At 53.9% G+C, this 19,509-nt stretch overlaps 2 protein-coding genes and 1 long non-coding RNA gene across 7 annotated transcripts in view; 2 read left to right on the top strand and 1 right to left on the bottom strand.

The window, feature by feature from the left end:
- The first annotated feature begins 40 nt into the window (after positions 1–40).
- Positions 41–9,727, top strand: PHF23 (PHD finger protein 23). Of its 2 annotated transcripts, none has more exons than XM_085564286.1 (5): positions 41–231; positions 1,441–1,472; positions 1,661–1,753; positions 4,436–5,036; positions 7,944–9,727. In XM_085564286.1, exons 1-5 carry the CDS (start codon positions 216–218, stop codon positions 8,153–8,155), a joined length of 954 nt encoding a protein of 317 aa, XP_085420412.1. In that variant the 5' UTR covers positions 41–215; the 3' UTR covers positions 8,156–9,727. The 2 variants fall into 2 exon arrangements, with proteins under 2 accessions (XP_085420412.1, XP_085420411.1); XM_085564285.1 differs by having other exon boundaries at positions 125–315.
- On the bottom strand, positions 7,090–11,463 carry LOC146764695 (uncharacterized). The gene is made up of 3 exons (XR_014950688.1): positions 11,217–11,463; positions 7,924–8,043; positions 7,090–7,670 (listed from the first exon to the last, which is right to left on the bottom strand). It is a non-coding gene; the product is annotated as an uncharacterized LOC146764695 (long non-coding RNA).
- The window catches only part of ACADVL (acyl-CoA dehydrogenase very long chain), a 29,811-nt gene continuing 21,718 nt past the window's right edge, over positions 11,417–19,509 (top strand). For all 4 annotated transcript variants that reach the window (XR_014950684.1, XM_085564284.1, XM_085564283.1 and 1 more), the window contains exons 1-8: positions 11,417–11,547; positions 12,758–12,797; positions 13,612–13,680; positions 14,234–14,306; positions 14,915–14,979; positions 15,109–15,243; positions 17,165–17,309; positions 18,323–18,452. Coding sequence is in view for 3 of the 4 variants with exons in the window: in XM_085564284.1 (XP_085420410.1) it covers positions 11,492–11,547; positions 12,758–12,797; positions 13,612–13,680; positions 14,234–14,306; positions 14,915–14,979; positions 15,109–15,243; positions 17,165–17,309; positions 18,323–18,452 (713 nt within the window). In the remaining variant the exon portion in view is untranslated. The remainder of the gene's footprint in view (positions 11,548–12,757; positions 12,798–13,611; positions 13,681–14,233; positions 14,307–14,914; positions 14,980–15,108; positions 15,244–17,164; positions 17,310–18,322; positions 18,453–19,509) is intronic.

Raw genomic sequence — 19,509 nt, 5'->3', positions numbered from 1 at the left:
ATGCGTACAACTCAAAGCGAGCGCGGCGCGGTGCCCGGAGAGGGGCGTGGCCCGGCGGAGGGGGCGGGTCCTGCGCGTGCGCGCGGCGGGCGGGGCGGGGCGCGGCGGGGGCGGGGCCCGGCGGGGGCGGCGCGGTCCGAGGCGGCACCGGAGGGAGCGGGAGCGGCACCGGGGGGGGCCCGGAACAACCGGGGGGGCCCGGCGGGGCCGCGGCCATGGCCGAGCCCGGAGGTACCGCGGCAGCGGCGCGGGGCAGCCCCGCAGCGGCGGCGCCGCGGCCGCCGCAGTGCCGGGAGCGGCGGGGTTGGGCTCCCGGTAATGGAAAGGGGGGGGGAGAGAGGGGGGGTACCGGGAGTGGCGGTGCCGGGATAAGGGAGAGCAGAGCGGCGGAACCGGGCGGGTCTGGAGACGGTACCGGGGGGAGCTGGAGGAGGAACCGGAGGGAGTTTGGAGCCGGTACCGGAGGGGGTTTGGAGCCGGTACCGGAGGGAGTTTGGAGCCGGTACCGGAGGGGGTTTTAAGAGGGAACCGGGGGGATTTGGAGCCGGTACCGGAGGGGGTTTTCAGAGGGAACCGGGGGGATTTGGAGCCGGTACCGGAGGGGGTTTTAAGAGGGAACCGGGGGGGTTTCGAGTCGGTACCGGGGGGAACTGGAGCCGGTACCGGGGGAGTTTGGAGCCGGTACCGGGGGGAGCTGGAGGAGGAACCGGAGGGAGTTTGGAGCCGCTACCGGAGGGGTTTGGAGCCGGTACCGGAGGGGTTTCGAGTCGGTACCGGGAGGAGCTGGAGGAGGAACCGGAGGGAGTTTGGAGCCGCTACCGGAGGGGTTTGGAGCCGGTACCGGAGGGGGTTTGAAGCGGGGACCGGGGGGGTTTCGAGTCGGTACCGGGAGGAGCTGGAGGAGGAACCGGAGGGAGTTTGGAGCCGGTACCGGGAGGGTTTGGAGCTCTCAGAGCGGCGGTACCGGGGGTAGATCGAGCTGCTACCGGAGAGAGTTTGGAGCCGGTACCGGGGGGAGCTGGAGGTGGAACCGGGGGGACTTTGGAGCCGGTACCGGGGGGAGCGGGAGGTGGAACCGGGGGGACTTTGGAGCCGGTACCGGCGGGAGCGGGAGGTGGAACCGGGACGAGTTGGGAGCTCGCAGAGCGGCGGTACCGGGAGGGTTTGGAGCCGGTACCGCGGGGAGATCAAGGCGGTACCGGAGCGGATTTAAAGCCGGTACCGGGGGGGTTCGGACCGCTCCGAGTCCCGGTAGCGGCTCCAAACCGGGAGGGAGGGAGCGGCAGCAGCGGGAGCGCAGAACCGGGGGGGGAAGGGGGGGGCGGGGGGAGTTTGGAGCCGGTACCGGGGGGGATCGGAGCGTGCGGAGCCCCGGTGGCGCTGCCGGGGAGGCTCCGGTGCCGCTCCCGGTGCGATCCCCGCTCCCTTCCCGTTGCACAGAAGCGCTGGCGCCGCTGAAAAGCGAACCGCAGGTGAGGGGGGGCACCGGGAGGCACCGGGAGGGGTGGGGGGACGGGGAATCCCCCGCTGCTCAATCCTTTCGCCGCTGCCGGTGTAACCGGGAGGGGCCCCGGGGTTTTTGGGGGGGGTTTAACGGGAAAATCCCGGTGTTCACGGTGAGCCCTTCTCTCCCTCCCTGCTCGGTTCCCGGTACCGGCAGCCCCCGGAAAAGCGGCGGAGAACGATCGAGGACTTCAATAAGTTCTGCAGCTTCGTGCTGGCCTACGCCGGTTACATCCCGGCGGCCGCCGAGGTAACCGGGGAGGCACCGGGAGGGCACCGGGGGTTACCGGGAGCTACCGGGGAGGCACCGCGAGGGTCGGGGAAGCACCGGGAAAACCGCGGAGGCGCCGGGAGAGATCGCGGGGCTAACGGGAGGGCAGCCGAGCCTTGCGGGAGGTACCGGAGGGGCCACCGGGAGAACACCGGGAGTTGCCGCCGGGAGGTCCCGGAGGGGCACTGGGAGGTCGCGGGGAAGCACCGGGCGGGGCTTTAAAGAAGTGGGAGGTTTTTAAGAGGCGTCCCCGGTCCTTAATTCCCCCGCTCCCCCCCCGGTTCCCCCCGGCCCCGCCGCCGCCCCGGCAGCTCCCGGCGTGCCCCGCGCGGCCCCCGCGTGATTGACAGCGCGCTAAACCCCGCCCCTCCCTCGCTCTCCGCCAATCGCGTGGCGTCCCGCTTTAAGCCACGCCCACAGCGGGAAGCTCCCTGAGGGGAAAAGCCCCGCCCACTCGCGGGGCACCAATGGCGGCGCGATTTGCATGGCCACGCCCTCTGAGCGGCGCGGAGGATGCTGGGAGGCGCAGGCGGCGCTTGGTGTTGGGACTACAAGTCCCGGCGTGCCTCGCGGGGCGCCGCCATGTTGAGGCGGGGGTTCGTTTTGGGGGGGATTTTGGGGCGGATTTTGGGGGTCCTGAGGGGGTTTGGGGGTGGATTTTGGGGGTTCTGGCGTTGATTTTGGAGTTCCTGAGTGATTTCGGGGTCCTGGCTTGAACTTGGGGGTTCTGGAGTTGATTTGGGGGTTTCTGGAGTGGATTTTGGGGTCCTGGGTTGGTTTTGGGGTAAGTTTGGATGTCGTGGGGTTGATTTTTTGGGACCTGAGTGGATTTTGGGCATTCTGGGTTGCATTTTGGGGTCAGTTTGAGGTTCCCGGGTTGGATTTTGGGGTGAATTTGGGGTTCCTGAGTTGGATTGGGGGCGGATTTGAGGTTCCCGGATTGGATTTTGGGGTCAGTTTGAGATTCCTGAGTTGGATTTTGGGGTCAGTTTGAGGTTCCCGGGTTGGATTTTGGGGTCAGTTTGAGATTCCTGAGTTGGATTTTGGGGTCAATTTGAGGTTCCTGGGTTGGATTTTGGGGTCAGTTTGAGGTTCCCAGGTTGTATTTTGGGTGAATTTGAGGTTCCCGGGTTGGATTTTGGGTGAATTGGAAGTTCCCGAGTTTGATTTTGGGGTCAGTTTGAGGTTCCCGGGTTGGATTTTGGGGTCAGTTTGAGGTTCCCGGGTTAGATTTTCGGGTGTATTAGAAGTTCCTGGGTTGGATTTGGGGTGAGTTTGAGATTCCTGGGTTGGATTTTGGGGTCAGTTTGAGGTTCCCGGGTTGGATTTTGGGGTCAGTTTGAGGTTCCTGGGTTGGATTTGGGTGAATTTGAGATTCCCAGGTTGAATTCTGGGTGAATTTCAGGTTCCCGGGTTGGATTTTGGGTGAATTGGAAGTTCCTGAGTTTGATTTTGGGGTCAGTTTGAGGTTCCCGGGTTGGATTTTCGGGTGTATTAGAAGTTCCTGGGTTGGATTTGGGGTGAGTTTGAGATTCCTGGGTTGGATTTTGGGGTCAGTTTGAGATTCCCGGGTTGGATTTTGGGGTCAGTTTGAGATTCCCAGGTTGTATTTTGGGTGAATTTGAGATTCCCGGGTTGGATTTTGGGGTCAGTTTGAGGTTCCCGGGTTGTATTTTGGGGTGAGTTTGAGGTTCCTGGGTTGGATTTGGGTGAATTTGAGATTCCCGGGTTGGATTTTGGGGTGAGTTTGAGGTTCCCGGGTTGGATTTCGGGTGAATTGGAAGTTCCTGGGTTGGATTTTGGGGTCACTTTGAGGTTCCCGGGTTGGATTTTGGGGTGAGTTTGAGATTCCCGGGTTGGATTTTGGGGTCAGTTTGAGGTTCCCGGGTTGGATTTTGGGGTGAGTTTGAGGTTCCCGGGTTGGATTTTCGGGTGAATTTGAGACTCCCGGGTTGGATTTTGGGGTGAGTTTGAGGTTCCCGGGTTGGATTTCGGGTGAATTGGAAGTTCCTGGGTTGGATTTTGGGGTCACTTTGAGGTTCCCGGGTTGGATTTTGGGGTCAGTTTGAGATTCCCGGGTTGGATTTTGGGGTCAGTTTGAGGTTCCCGGGTTGGATTTTGGGGTGAGTTTGAGGTTCCCGGGTTGGATTTGGGTGAATTTGAGATTCCCAGGCTGGATTTTGGGTCAGTTTGAGGTTCCCGGGTTGGATTTCGGGTGAATTGGAAGTTCCTGGGTTGGATTTGGGGTGAGTTTGAGGTTCCCGGGTTGGATTTGGGGTGAGTTTGAGATTCCCAGGTTGTATTTTGGGTGAGTTTGAGATTCCTGGGTTGGATTTTCGGGTGAATTTGAGACTCCCGGGTTGGATTTTGGGGTGAGTTTCAGGTTCCCGGGTTGGATTTTGGGGTGAGTTTCAGGTTCCTGGGTTGGATTTTGGGGTGAGTTTCAGGTTCCTGGGTTGGATTTTGGGGTGAGTTTGAGGTTCCCGGGTTGGATTTGGGGTGAATTTGAGATTCCCGGGTTGGATTTTGGGGTCAGTTTGAGGTTCCCGGGTTGGATTTCGGGTGAATTGGAAGTTCCTGGGTTGGATTTTGGGGTCAGTTTGAGGTTCCCGGGTTGGATTTGGGGTGAATTTGGGGTCCCCCCTCATTTCCCTCCCCCAGGACCCCCCCTGGCCCTCGTCGGGCCCCAGCTCGCCGCGCCCGGCCGGGGGGGACGCGTGGGGCTCGGCGCCGGCCGCGCTGCGAACCATCGAGACCTTCGTGCGGAAAGCCAAATCCTCCAAAAAACGCGCCCTGGCCCCGCCGGAATCGGCCATTCTGGACAAAATGCGCCTCAAAGACTCCCTGTTCGACCTCCCCTCCCCCCAGAACAACCCGGGGGCGCCGACCCCCCAAAAACGCCGCGAGCGCCGCGGCCGCCGCGGGGGGGACGCGGCCGTCGGGGGCGGCTCCCGCCGGGAGAATTCGCGGATCCGGGTGAAAAAGAGCAAGAAGCGGCGCTGGAAAAAAGGGGAGAGGGGAGTTTTGGGGAGGGGGTCCCCCAGCGAGGAGACGGATTCCGAGGAGGAGCCGCCCTCCCCTCCCCCGCCGCCGCCCCCTCCCCCGCCCCTGCCCCCCGAGGGGGGGAAATTGGGGGTGCTGGGGGGGCCCGGGGGGGTGCTGGGGGTGGGCAAGGAAGGGGGGAGCACCGAGACCAGCAGGGACGGCGACGGCAGCGACAGCGACGCGCGCGTCATGGACGAGGACATCATGGTGGAGTCGGGTGAGTTCGGGGGGATTCGGGGGAGATTTGGGGGATTCGGGGGAGATTTGGGGGTTTTGGGGGAATTTGGGGTCCCTGGAGGGGATGTTGTGGGTCACAGACGAGGACATCATGGTGGAGTCGGGTGAGTTCGGGGGGATTCGGGGGAGATTTGGGGGTTTGGGAGAGATTTGGGGGTTTTGGGGGGAGATTTGGGGGAGACTTGGGGGAATTTGGGGTCCCTGGAGGGGATGTGTGGGTCACGGACGAGGACATCGTGGTGGAGTCGGGTGAGTTCGGGGGGTTTTGGGGGAGATTTGGGGGTTTCAGGGGAGATCTGGGGGTTTGGGGGGATTTTGGGGGAATTTGGGGTCCCTAGAGAGGATGTGTGGGTCATGGACGAGGACATCATGGTGGAGTCGGGTGAGTTTGGGGGGATTCGGGGGGTTTGGGGGGAGATTTGGGGGTTTCGGGGGGAGATCTGGGGGTTTGGGGGGATTTTGGGGGGAATTTGGGGTCCCTGGAGGGGATGTGTGGGTCACGGACGAGGACATCGTGGTGGAGTCGGGTGAGTTCGGGGGGAATTCGGGGGTTTTGGGGGAGATTTGTGGGTCTAAGGGGGTTTGGGGTCCCTGGAGGGGATGGGTGGGTGATGGACGAGGACATAGTGGAGTCGTCGGGTGAGTTCGGGGGAGATTTGAGGGGTTCGGGGGAGATTTGGGGGAAATTTGGGAGTTTCAGGGGAGATTTGGGGGTTTCGGGGCAGATTTGGGAGTTTTGGGGGAGACTTGGGGGTCTCAGGGGGATTTGGGGTCCTTCAAGGAGATGTTGTTGGTCATGGATGAGGACATAATGGTGGAGTTGGGTGATTTCGGGGGGAATTCGGGGGATTTTGGGGGAGATTTGGGGGTTTCAGGGGAGATTTGGGGGTTTCAGGGGAGATCTGGGGGTTTGGGGGGATTTTGGGGGAATTTGGGGTCCCTGGAGGGGATGTGTGGGTCACGGACGAGGACATCGTGGTGGAGTCGGGTGAGTTCGGGGGAGATTTGAGGGGTTCGGGGGAGATTTGGGGGAAATTTGGGAGTTTCAGGGGAGATTTGGGGGTTTCGGGGCAGATTTGGGAGTTTTGGGGGAGACTTGGGGGTCTCAGGGGGATTTGGGGTCCTTCAAGGAGATGTTGTTGGTCATGGATGAGGACATAATGGTGGAGTTGGGTGATTTCGGGGGGAATTCGGGGGATTTTGGGGGAGATTTGGGGGTTTCGGGGGAGATCTGGGGGTTTGGGGGGATTTTGGGGGAATTTGGGGTCCCTGGAGGGGATGTGTGGGTCACGGACGAGGACATCGTGGTGGAGTCGGGTGAGTTCGGGGGAGATTTGAGGGGTTCGGGGGAGATTTGGGGGAAATTTGGGAGTTTCAGGGGAGATTTGGGGGTTTTGGGGGAGATTTGGGGGATTTTGGGGGAGATTTGGGGGTCTCAGGGGGATTTGGGGTCCCTGGAGGGGATGTTGTGGGTCATGGACGAGGACATCATGGTGGAGTCGGGTGAGTTCAGGGGGAAATTTGGGGGTTTTGGGGGAGATTTGGGGGTTTTGGGGGAGATTTGGGGGTTTGGGGGGAAATTTGGGGTTCCTGGAGGAGTTTTAGGGGGTTTTCAGGGGGGATTGGGGTCCCTGGAGGACATCATGGTGGAGTCGGGTGAGTCTGGGGGGTTTTGGGGGAGACTTGGGGGATTTTTGGGGGAGATTTGGGGGTCCTGAAGGAGTTTTTGGGGGATTTGGGATCCCTGGAGAGGTTTTTGGGTGAAGTTTGGGGATTTCAGTTGAAGTTTGGGTGGTCCTGAAGGAGTTTTTGGGGTTCTCAGGGGAGATTTGAGCAGTCCCGGATGATATTTGGGATGTAAATTTTGGGATTTGATTGATCCCAGAGCAACCTCACAGATCCCAGGTAGAGTTTGGGACATAAATTCAGGATATTTCACCACCTCCTTAACATTTCACGAGTTTTTTTGTGGTTATCACAACCCAAATTCCTCTGTTTTCACTGAGGTTTTTCCCTGTTATTTCAGACCATGATTCCTTATGAATTTCTGCATTTTTTACCTTTTTTTGTGTTTTTTTTTTCAATTCCTTATGAATTTCTGCATTTTTTACCTTTTTTTGTGTTTTTTTTTTCAATTCCTTATGAATTTCTGCATTTTTTACCTTTTTTTGTGTTTTTTTTTTCGATTCCTTGTGAATTTCTTCATTTTTTTACCTTTTTTTGGGGTTTTTTCAATTCCTTATGAATTTCTGCATTTTCTACCTTTTTTTGTGTTTTTTTTTTTCAATTCCTTATGAATTTCTGCATTTTTTACCTTTTTTTGTGTTTTTTTTTTTCAATTCCTTATGAATTTCTGCATTTTTTACCTTTTTTTGTGGTTTTTTTTTCGATTCCTTATGAATTTCTGCATTTTTTACCTTTTTTTGTGGTTTTTTTTCCGATTCCTTGTGAATTTCTTCATTTTTTACTTTTTTTAGGGGTTTTTTCAATTCCTTACGAATTTCTGCATTTTTTACCTTTTTGTGTTTTTTTTTTCAATTCCTTATGAATTTCTGCATTTTTTACCTTTTTTTGTTTTTTCTTTCGATTCCTTATGAATTTCTGCATTTTTTACCTTTTTTTTGTGGTTTTTTTTCGATTCCTTGTGAATGTCTTCATTTTTTACTTTTTTTTGTGGGTTTTTTTTCCTCAATTCCTTATGAATTTCTTCATTTTTTACCTTTTTTGTTTTTTTTTTCGATTCCTTGTGAATGTCTTCATTTTTTACCTTTTTTTGTGGTTTTTTTTTCGATTCCTTATGAATTTCTTCATTTTTTACCTTTCTTTTGGTTTTTTTTTTTATTCCTTATGAATTTCTGCGTTTTTACCTTTTTTGGGGTTTTTTCAGGTGACGATTCCTGGGATTTGATCACCTGCTACTGCCAAAAGCCCTTCGCCGGCCGGCCCATGATCGAGTGCAGCCAGTGCGGCACCTGGATCCACCTGTCCTGCGCCAAGGTGAAGAAAAACAACGTCCCCGACGTCTTCTATTGCCAAAAATGCCGCGAGGGGCCCCGCCGGGCCGCCCCCGCCACCCCCCGCCCCACCGGGGACCCCTAAACCCCCCGAAAATTGGGATTTTGGGGCTCCCCGCCCTCGCTTCCGGCAGGATTTGGGGGGTGGAACGTGCTCAAAATCGGAAATTTTGGGGGTTGCGACCTTTCCCCCGCGCTTTGGGGGGGTTTGGAGGTTCCTCCCAAAAAAACCGAGAAGTTTGGGGGTGGTGCGGTTCCCGAATTTTGAAGTTTTTTTGGGGGGAAAGTCACCCTAGAATTGTGAGGTTTTGGGGTTCCCGCAAAATTGGAGATTTTGGGGTTCTGGCTCTCCGTGGAATTGGGAGGTTTGGGGGGTTGGAAGGTGCCCAAAATCGGAGATTTTTGGGGATTGGAACCTCCCCCCACCCCTCTCCCCCCGAATTATGAGGGTTTGGGGTTTATAAAACCCCTGAAATTGTGAAATTTTGGGTCCAGCTCCCTCAAAAATGAGGAGATTCGGGGGACTTTTACCTTCCCTCCCTATAAGTTGTAGGGTTTTGGGGTTCCAGTTAAAATTTGGGTGTGGTTTTGGGGTCCCTCATCTGCAGGCCAGGAGGGTTTTGGGGTCCCATTTTGGGGTACAAGATTTGGGGGGCTCTTACCCCAGATCATGAGATTTTTTTTTTTTTTTTTTAATTTTTTTGGGTCCCTCACCCCCAAGATTGGGAAGGTTTGGGGGGGGTTCCCTCACCCCAAATTAAGATTGGGGGAGCCCCCCCTTAGATAGGGGAGGTTTGGGGGGTCCCCTACCCCAAATTATGACATTTTGGGGTCCCCCACCCCCAAGAAGGGAGGGTTTGGGGGTCCTTCACCCCAGACAAAAAGATTTGGGGGACTCCCCCTAAAATAGGGGGATTTTGGGGTGTTCTTTGCCCCAAATCATGAGCTTTTGGGGTGTCCCACCCCCTCAGAAAAAGAGAACTTTGGGGCCCTGCACCCCAAACTAAGGTTTGGGGAAAAACTCCCCAAAAATAGAAGGTTTTGGGGTCCCCTACCCCAAAAAGAAGAGAATTTTGGGGTTCCCTGCCCCATGTTATGAGGTTTTGGGGTCCCAGATAAAATTTGGGGGACCCCATTAAGTTCAAGAGGTTTTGGGGTTTTTTAATCCCCCCAAGGCACGAAGTTTGGGGGTCCTGTACCCCAATTCGTGAGGTTTTGGGGTGTCTCAACTCCTGTGCAAGATTTTGGAGGGGGGGGGGGGGGGTCACACCCCTGAATTGGGTAGGGGGATTTGGGGGTCCCCTCACCCCCAAACTCCGAGGTTTTGGAAACAAGTTTTTTCATGTGTGTTATTTTTCTAAACGTTCCCTGCACCCCACTTTTTTGGGGGTGCCTCCCCCAAATTTTTGGGGGTGTTTAGAGCATCATTTTTCAGGGGGAGGGGGGCACCCCCAAAACAGGAAGGGTCAGTCCCAGTTTGGGGGGAGTTTAAGGGAGGGATTTGGGGGATTTCCCCCCCCTAAACCTCCCCCAGTTGGAATTTGGGGGCCCCTCCCCACCTTTTATTCCCTTCCCCTCTTTGTTTGAAGGATAATATTTTGGATTTTGGGGGGCTGCAGCCCCTCCCGTTGTAAATAAACAGCGCCGTTGCTTCGTACCCGGGCGGGGTTCGTGTCTGTCTGTCCGTCTGCTGCACCCCAAAAACCCCAAAAGGAGCCCCAAAATGGGGAGGAAAATGGAGAATGTGAGGGGGAAAAGGGCGGGAAATGTGAGGGGAAAATGGAAAATATGAGGGGGAAAAGGGTGGGAAATGGGAGGGGGAAAAAGGGCAGGAAACGTGAGGGGAAAAAAGTGGAGATGTGGAGGATAAAAGGTGAGAAATGTGAAGGGAAAATGGTGAAAAATGTGAGGGGAAAGAGTGGAGACGTGAAGGGTAAAAGGTGAGAAATGTGAGGGGGGAAAATGGTGGGAAATGTGAGGGGGAAATATGGTGGGAAATGTGAGGGGGAAAAGGGCAGGAAACGTGAGGGGAAAAAAGTGGAGATGTGAAGGATAAAAGGTGAGAAATGTGAGGGGAAAATGGTGGGAAATGTGAGGGGAAAAAGGGCAGGAAACGTGAAGGATAAAAGGTGAGAAATATGAAGGTAAAATGGTGGGAAATGTGAGGGGAAAGAGTGGAGACATGAAGGATAAAAGGTGAGAAATGTGAGGGGGGAAATGGTGGGAAATGTGAGGGGGAAATTGTGGGAAATGTGAGGTGAAAATAGTGGAGATGTGAAGGATAAAAGGTGAAAAATATGAGGGGGACGTGAGAGGAAAAAGGGCGGAAAATATGAGAGATTACAGGTAGGAAATGTGAGGGGGGAAAAAGGGCGGGAAACGTGAGGGGGAAATGGAGATGTAAAGGATAAAAGGTGAGAAATATAAGGGGGCAAATTTAAGAGAAAAAAGGGTGGAAAACATGAGAAATAACAGGAAACGTGAGGGGGAAAAGAGTGAGAAATGTGAGGGATAAGAGGAAATTTGAGGGAGAAAAAAACAAGAAATGTGAGGGGAAAAGAGCAGGAAACATGAGGGGAAAAATGATGGGAACCATTATAGGGGAAAATGCCTGAAATGTGAGGAGAAAAAGTGCAGGAAAAATTGTGAAATGTGGGGGGAATGGTGGGGAAAGTGAGGAGAAAAGTTAAGAGAAATGTGACAGGATTAAAGATGGCGAAAACATGAGGGGAAAAGGGTGGAGTAATTTTAATAAACCTGTGGTTTTATTTAAACTGAAGATTCTAAAAATCACCCATTAGGTTTTTTTATTATTATTATTTCTAAGACTAAACTCTGAAAAAGCTACAAAACCCCAGGTTTCTCTTCAGATTTACATTTCTAACGTAATTTGTTAATTTTGGAGTGTTTCGCCTTAAATTAAATATTAAAAATGGTGAAATCCCCAGACTTGACTATAAATTCAAATCCCTAAAAACCACCCACTAGTTTGGGGAGAGGAGGATCTCTTGTAAAAATAAATCCCCAAAACAGCAAAAAAAACCCCAAAAAACCACCAGGATTCGCTTTAAATTTTAATTCCTAGAAATATTAATTTAGAAAAAGGAGTTTCTAAAATAAAACGCTAAAAAATATATATAATTTACCTCAATTTAAGCCCCTTCGGTACCGCGCCCGAGCCTTTAAACCCCGCCCCGCAGGCCACGCCCACACCAGCCGTCACCATGGCAACGGCACGGCGCCTTTTATACCCTCGCCTCATTAGCATATGGAAATAGGCGGGTTCACTACGTTTCCCAGCGTGCCCCGCGCGCCGAGGCCACGCCCACGGCCGTGACCTTGTGTGAGGGGAGTGGGGGGGGCTCGGGGACACCCCCGGGTTTATCGCGACAGAGGCGACAGCGACAGCGACAGCGGCGACATGGCCGGGCTGGGGCTGGGAGCGGGGCTGCGGCTGCTGCGGCGGATCCCGCCCGGGTCAGGCTGTGGGGGAGAAACGCCAAAATTTGGGGGTTTTGGGGGGGGGGGGGGGTCTTGGAAGGTTCTGGAAGTTGAGGGGTCCTGTGAGGGGGGGGGGGGGCTGGGATTTTTGGGGGGTTTTGGGGGGGCCCGGGGTTGGGGTTTGGGGGATTTGGAATTTGGGGGGGTTCTGGGTTTGGGATTTGGAAGGGTTTGGGGATTTGGGGGAAATTCTGGGATTTTGGGGGGTTCTGGGATTTTGGGGGGTTCTGGGATTTGGGATTTTGGGGGGTTTTGGGATTTTGGGGAGTTCTGGGTTTGGGGTTTGGGGGGTTCTGGGATTTGGGGGGGTTCAGGGATTGGGGTTTGGGGGATTCGGGATTTTGGGGGGGGGGGTTCTGGGATTTTGGGGGATTCGGGATTTTGGGGAGTTCTGGGGTTGGGATTTGGAAGGGTTTGGGGATTTGGGGGAAATTCTGGGATTTTGGGGTTTCTGGGATTGGGATTTGGGGGATTCGGGATTTTGGGGTTTCTGGGATTGGGATTTGGGGGATTCGGGATTTTGGGGGGTTCTGGGTTTGGGGTTTGGGGGGTTCTGGGATTTGGGGGGTTCAGGGATTGGGGTTTGGGAGATTCTTGGATTTTGGGGGGTTCTGGGATTTTGGGGGGTTCTGGGATTGGGATTTGGGGGATTCTGGGATTTGGGGGGGGTTCTGGGTTTGGGATTTGGGGGTTTGGGTATTTGGGGGGTTCAGGGATTGGGGTTTGGGGGATTCGGGATTTTGGGGGGTTCTGGGATTTTGGGGCTCCTGGGATTGGGATTTGGGGAAATTCTGGGATTTTGGGGGGGTTCTGGGATTGGGATTTGGGGGATTCTTGGATTTTGGGGCTCCTGGGATTGGGATTTGGGGAAGTTCTGGGTTTTTGGGGAGTTTGGGATTTTTTTGGGGGGTGGGGAATTTTTGGGACCTCTGGGAATTGGGGTTTTGGGGAGGGGGTTCTGGAAGTTTGGGAATCCCAGGATTTTTGGGATTCGGGGTGGGAGTCCCGGACTGAGGAATTTGGGGGATCTCGGAGCTTTTTGGGGGTTCTGGGATTTTTTGGTGGGGGGAGATCCCAAATCTTGTAGGGAATCCCCAGAATTTGGGGAGGAGTGGGGATGGGAATTTTTTTTTGGGGTTTTTTTGGGGAGCTCCTTTTTAAACACCCCCCATCCCTCAATTCACAGATTTGGGGGGTCCCGGCTGCAGAGCACGCAGGAGGCGCAGGTAGGGACCCCAAAAGCCCCCAAATCCTTCCCAAATCCTTCCCAAATCCCCAAAATCGGATCCCAAAACAATCGCAGGGCCCCGCCCCTCCCTCGCGCTCGTGACGTCAGAACTGGGGCAAAGGTCGGGCGGTGGAAACTGGGGGAAAGGTCAAGGGCAGGGATTTGGGGGGGATTTGGGGGGGCTTTGGGGATATTTGGGGGCATGCTGAGGGGATTTGGGCGGGGTTTGGAGGGTCCTGGAGGGGATTTTGGGGATCCTAAATGGGATTTGAGGGGTCCTGAGGGGGATTTGGGGCAATTTTGGGGTCCTGGAGGAGATTTTGGGGATATTTGGGGTCATCATGAGGGGATTTGGGGGAATTTTGGAGGTTCTGGAGGGGATTTTGGGGGTCCTAAATGGGACTTGAGGGGTCCTGAGGGGGATTTGGGGCAATTTTGGGGATCCTGAGGGGGATTTGGGGGAATTTCTGGGGTCGTGGAAGGGATGTTTGGGTTATTTGGGGGTCCTGGAGGGAATTTTGGGGGTTCTGGAGGGGATTTTGGGGTCCTGGAGGGAATTTTGGGGGTCCTGGAGGGGATTTTGGGGTCCTGGAGGGGATTTTGGGGGTCCTGGAGGGAATTTTGGGGGTCCTGGAGGGGATTTGGGGGGTCCTGGAGGGAATTTTGGGGATCCTGAAAGAGTCTGGGGGAGATTTGAGGGGTCCTGGGGGGGTTTGGGCATCCTGAGAAGATTTTGGGGATGATTTTGGGGTTCTCTGATGATTTTTGGGGTTCTCTGATGATTTTTTTGGGGTTCTCCCCCCTTTCTCCAGGCCGTGCTCCCCAAAACTGGGACCACCACGGCCACGGCAGCCCCCCCAAAAGCCCAGAAGAGCCTCGAGGTGAGTGGGGGGGTTTTAGAGAGATTTTGGGGGGAATTTGGGGGATTTTGGGGGGTCCTGGGAAGATTTTGGGGGAATTCAGGGGATCTTGGGGGGTCCTGGAGGGATTTTGGGGGGAATTCAGGGGATTTTGGGGGGTCCTGGAGGGATTTTGGGGGCCCTGAAGGGGTTTTGGGGGGAATTCAGGGAGTTTTGGATCTTTTGGGGGGTTCTGGAGGGATTTTGGGGGGGTCCTGGGGGGATTTTGGGGGTCCTGAAGGAGATTTTGGGAGTTCCTGGAACAATTTGGGGGATTTTGAGTACCCAGAAATTTTGAGGGGGATTTTGGATGCCCAGAATGAATTTTGGGGGGGATTTTGGGGTTCAGAATAATTTTTGAGGGGGATTTTGGGTGCCCAGGAGAGTTCTTGGGGGTCCAGAATAATTTTTTGGGGGGATTTTTGAGTTCAGGATAATTTTTTGGGGGGGGATTTTGGGGTTCAGGAGAATTTTTGGGGGGTCCTGGTGGGATTTGGGGTTTTTGGGGTGCCCCTAAATTTCTTTTTCCCCCCAGGAATCAAAATCCTTCGCCGTGGGGATGTTTTTGGGGCGCCTCAACGCCGAGCAGGTGTTCCCCTACCCCTCAGGTGAGGGCCCCCAAAATTTGGGGGATTTTGGGGGAAATTTTGGGAGAATTTTGGTGAAAATTTGTGGGAATTTTGAGGGAATTTTGGGATTACTTCAGGACAATTTTGGGATAATTTTGGGATGACTTTGGGTTAGTTTCAGGATAATTTTGGGATCATTTTGGAATAAATTTAAGATAACTTTGGGATTATTTTGGGATCATTTCAGGACAATTTTGGGATAATTTTGGGAGATTTTTGGGGTAATTCCAGGACAATTGTGGGACAGTTTTCAGATAATTTCAGGACAGTTTCAGAAGAATTTCAGGATAATTTGGGGATCATTTTAGGATCATTTTAAGATAATTTTGGGATAATTTCAGGACAATTTTAGGGTAATTTTGGGAGATTTTTGGGATAATTTAAGGATAACGTTCGGATAATTTCAGGATAATTTCAGGACAGTTTCAGAAGAATTTCAGGACAATTTTGGGGTAATGTTGGGAGATTTTTGGGATAATTTCAGGACAATTTTGGGATAATTTCAGGATACCTTTGGGATGATTTCAGGATAATTTTGGGGCAATTTTGGGATAGTTTTTCCCCAAAATCCCCTCTTTCCTCCCCAGTCCTGACCGAGGAACAAGAACAAACCCTGCGGGAGCTCGTGGGTCCCCTCAGCCGCTTTTTTGAGGTAAAAACCCCAAATTTCCCCCATCCCCACCCTCCCCCCTTCCAGGGAAACCCTCTGGAATTCTGGGAATTCTGCCCAAAATTCCCAAAAATTCCCAAAATTCCCCAAAATTCCCAAAATTCCGGGCAGGAGGTGAACAACCCCTTCAAGAACGACGCCCTGGAGAAGGTGGAGGATGAGACCATGAAAGGGTTAAAGGAGCTGGGCGCCTTCGGCCTCCAGGTGCCCCTGGAATTTGGGGGGCTGGGGCTCAACAACACCCAGGTGAGACCCCCCCCAAATTTGGGGAACCCCAAAATCCCCTCCCAGTCACTCCCAGTCACTCCCAGTCACTCCCAGTAACTCCCAGTAACTCCCAGTAACTCCAAAATCCCCCAAATCTCCTGAAATTCACCCCAAAGCTCCTCAAATTCACCCCAAATCTCCTCAAATTTACCCCAAATCTCCTCAAATTCACCCCAAATCTCCTCAAATTTACCCCAAATCTCCTCAAATTCACCCCAAATCTCCTCAAATTTACCCCAAATCTCCTCAAATTTACCCCAAATCCTCCCCAGATTCCCCCAGGACCCCCCAAAATTTCCTTGGGACCCCTTAAATCCCCTCCCAGTTCCCTCCCAGTGCTCCCAGTACCCCCCAAGCCCCCTCAAATCCTCCCCGACAATCCCCCAAACACCCTCAAACTCCCCCCAAATCCCCCTCAAACCCCCCCGGGACCCCCCGCTCTCCACCCCAGGGGGTTCCCAGTGGTTCCCAGTCCCTCCCAGTAACTCCCATTACCCCTCAAATCCCCCCAAATCCCCCTCAAACCCCCTGGGACCCCCCAGTCTCCACCCCAGGGGGTTCCCAGTCCCTCCCAGTAACTCCCAGTGCCCCCAGTACCCTCCAAACTCCCCAAACCTCCCCGAAATCCCCTCAAATCCCCCTCAAACCCCCCTGGGACCCCCCGGGACCCGCCGATCTCCACCCCAGGGGCTTCCCAGTCCCTCCCAGTAACTCCCAGTGCTCCCAGTACCCCTCAAATCCCTCTGGGACCCCCCGATCTCCACCCCAGGCGGTTCCCAGTCCCTCCCAGTAACTCCCAGTTCCCCTCAAACCCCCCCAAATCCCCTTCAAACCCCCCTGGGACCCCCTGGGACCCCCCAGTCTCCACCCCAGGCGGTTCCCAGTCCCTCCCAGTAACTCCCAGTGCCCCCAGTACCCCTCAAACCCCCCTGGGACCCCCCAGTCTCCACCCCAGGGGCTTCCCAGTCCCTCCCATTGCCCCCAGTACCCCTCAAATCCCCCTCAAACCCCCCTGGGACCCCCCGGGACCCCCTGATCTCCACCCCAGGGGCTTCCCAGTCCCTCCCAGTAACTCCCAGTATCCCCAGTACCCCTCAAACCCCCCTGGGACCCCCCGGGACCCCCCGATCTCCACCCCAGGCGGTTCCCAGTCCCTCCCAGTAACTCCCAGTGCCCCCAGTACCCTCCAAACTCCCCAAACCTCCCCGAAATCCCCTCAAATCCCCCTCAAACCCCCCTGGGACCCCCCGATCTCCACCCCAGGGGCTTCCCAGTCCCTCCCAGTAACTCCCAGTGCTCCCAGTACCCCTCAAATCCCTCTGGGACCCCCCAATCTCCACCCCAGGCGGTTCCCAGTCCCTCCCAGTGCTCCCAGTAGCCCTCAAACCCCCCCAGATCCCCTTCAAACCCCCCTGGGACCCCTCTGGGACCCCCCGATCTCCACCCCAGGGGGCTCCCAGTCCCTCCCAGTAACTCCCAGTGCCCCCAGTACCCCTCAAATCCCTCTGGGACCCCCCAATCTCCACCCCAGGCAGTTCCCAGTCCCTCCCAATGCTCCCAGTACCCCCAGTACCCTCCAAACTCCCCAAACCTCCCCGAAATCCCCTGAAATCTCCTTCAAACCCCTCTGGGACCCCCTGGGACCCCCCGATCTCCACCCCAGGGGCTTCCCAGTCCCTCCCAGTGCCCCCAGTATCCCTCAAACCCCCCTGGGACCCCCCCGGGACCCCCTGATCTCCACCCCAGGGGCTTCCCAGTCCCTCCCAGTAACTCCCAGTGCTCCCAGTACCCCTCAAACCCCCCCAGATCCCCTTCAAACCCCCCTGGGACCCCTCTGGGACCCCCCGATCTCCACCCCAGGGGGCTCCCAGTCCCTCCCAGTAACTCCCAGTGCCCCCAGTACGCGCGGCTGGTGCAGATCGTGGGGCAGCACGACCTGGGCGTGGGCATCACGCTGGGCGCCCACCAGTCCATCGGCTTCAAGGGGCTGCTGCTCTACGGGACCCCCCCCCAGAAGGAGAAATACCTGCCCCGGCTGGCCACGGGTGAGGCATCCCAGAATAGTCCTGGGCTTCAGCGGACAGCGCCAAACTCACGCAGATATTCCCAAAAATTACACACAGATATTCCCAAAAATTACCCACAGATAGTCCCAAAAATTACCCACAGATAGTCCCAAAACTCTCGCAGATATTCCCAAAAATTACCCACAGATATTCCCAAAACTCACGCAGATATTCCCAAAAATTACCCACAGATAGTCCCAAAATTCACACAGATAGTCCCAAAAATTACCCACAGATAGTCCCAAAACTCACACAGATATTCCCAAAAATTACCCACAGATAGTCCTAAAAATTACCCACAGATAGTCCCAAAACTCACACAGATATTCCAAAATATTACCCACAGATAGTCCCAAACTTCACACAGATGTTCCCAAAATTCACACAGATAGTCCCAAAAATTACCCACAGATATTCCCAAAACTCACGCAGATATTCCCAAAAATTACCCACAGATAGTCCCAAAAATTACCCACAGATAGTCCCAAAACTCACACAGATATTCCCAAAAATTACCCACAGATATTCACAAAAATTCCCCCCAGATGTTCCCAAAACTCACACAGATATTCCCAAAAATTCCCCCCAGATATTCCCAAAAATTCCCCCCAGAGATTCCCAAAACTCACACAGATATTCCCAAAAATTACCCACAGATATTCCCAAAAATTCCCCACAGATAGTCCCAAAAATTACCCCCAGATATTCCCAAAATTCCCCCCAGATATTCCCAGAACTCACACAGATATTCCCAAAAATTACCCACAGATATTCACAAAAATTGCCCCCACATAGTCCCAAAAATTCCCCCCAGATAGTCCCAAAACTCACGCAGATATTCCCAAAAATTACCGCAGATATTCCCAAAAATTGCCCCCAGATAGTCCAAAACTCACACAGATGTTCCCAAAATTCACACAGATAGTCCCAAAAATTACCCACAGATATTCCCAAAAATTACCCACAGATATTCCCGAAATTCCCGTTTTTAGGGGAGTGGATGGCGGCGTTCTGCCTGACGGAGCCGGGCAGCGGCTCGGACGCCGCCTCCATCCGCACCCGCGCCACCCCCAGCCCCTGCGGCTCCTTCTGGACCCTGGACGGGGAGAAAATCTGGATCAGGTCAGGAATTTCGGGAATTTCGGGAATTTCAGGAATTTCCTCCCCCAAAGTTTTACCCAATTTCCCCATATTCCCCCCAAAACCCCCGTTTTTCCCCGCAAAAACCCCATTTTTTCCCCCAATTTCCCCCGCAATTTCCAAATTTCTCCCCAAAATTCCCAATTCTCCCCCCAAATCCCCATTTTTTTCCCCAAATTTCCAGTTTTCCCCCACAAAATTCCCATCTCCCCCCAAAATCCCCGTTTTTTCCCCCAAAATCCCCGTTCTTTTCCCCAGTTTCCCCCAAAATTTCCAACTTTCCCCACAGTTTCCAAATTCCCCCCAAAATTCCCAATTTTCCCCTCAAATCCCCATTTTTTCCCCAAATTTCCCACTTCCCTCCAAAATTCCTATTTTCCCCCCACAAATTACCTTTTTTCCCCAAAATTTCTAATTTTCCCCCACAGAGTTCCAATTTTCCTCCCAAAATCCCCATTTTTCCCCCCAGATTTCCATTTGGTCCTCCAAAATCCCCTTTTTTTCCCTAATTCCCCAAATTTTTCCCCGATTTCCCATTTTTGCCCCCTAATTTCCCAATTTTCCCCCCAAAATTCCCATTTTCCCCCTAATCCCTGTATTTTTCCCCCAAAATCCCCCTTTTTTCCCCCAAATTTTCCCCAGAATTTCCAAATTTCCCCCAAAATTCCCAATTCTCCCCCCAAATCCCCATTTTTTCCCCAAATTTCCCATTTCCCCCCCAATATTCCCATTTTTCCCCACAAATCCCCTTTTTTTTCCCCAAATTTTCCCCCAAAATTCCCATTTTCCCCCCAAATACCTGTATTTTTCCCCCAAAACCCCCATTTTTTCCCCCAATTTCCCCCAAAATTTCCAAATTTCCCCCCAAAATTTCCAATTCTCCCTCCAAATCCCCAATTTCCCCCAAAATTTCCAAATTTCCCCCACAATTCCAAATTCTCCCTCCAAATCCCCATTTTTTTCCCCAAAATTTCCAAATTTCCCCCAAAATTCCCAATTCTCCCCCCAAAATCCCCATTTTTTCCCCCAAATCCCCATT

This window comes from Lonchura striata, chromosome 32 (genome assembly GCF_050655825.1).
Source record: "Lonchura striata isolate lonStrDom1 chromosome 32, ASM5065582v1, whole genome shotgun sequence".
NCBI classification, from domain to species: domain Eukaryota; kingdom Metazoa; phylum Chordata; class Aves; order Passeriformes; family Estrildidae; genus Lonchura; species Lonchura striata.
The sequence above is the reverse complement of the archived record's forward strand: the minus strand, read 5'-3'. Positions and strand labels throughout refer to the sequence as shown.

Bases quoted from the DNA above. Each gene is read 5' to 3' on its own strand.
- PHF23 (XM_085564285.1), top strand. From the start codon at position 216: ATGGCCGAGCCCGGAGGTACCGCGGCAGCGGCGCGGGGCAGCCCCGCA. The intron at 316-1,440 runs GTAATGGAAAGG...CCCGTTGCACAG, and splicing joins GCGGCGGGGTTGGGCTCCCG to AAGCGCTGGCGCCGCTGAAA. The intron at 1,473-1,660 runs GTGAGGGGGGGC...CGGTACCGGCAG, and splicing joins CGCTGAAAAGCGAACCGCAG to CCCCCGGAAAAGCGGCGGAG.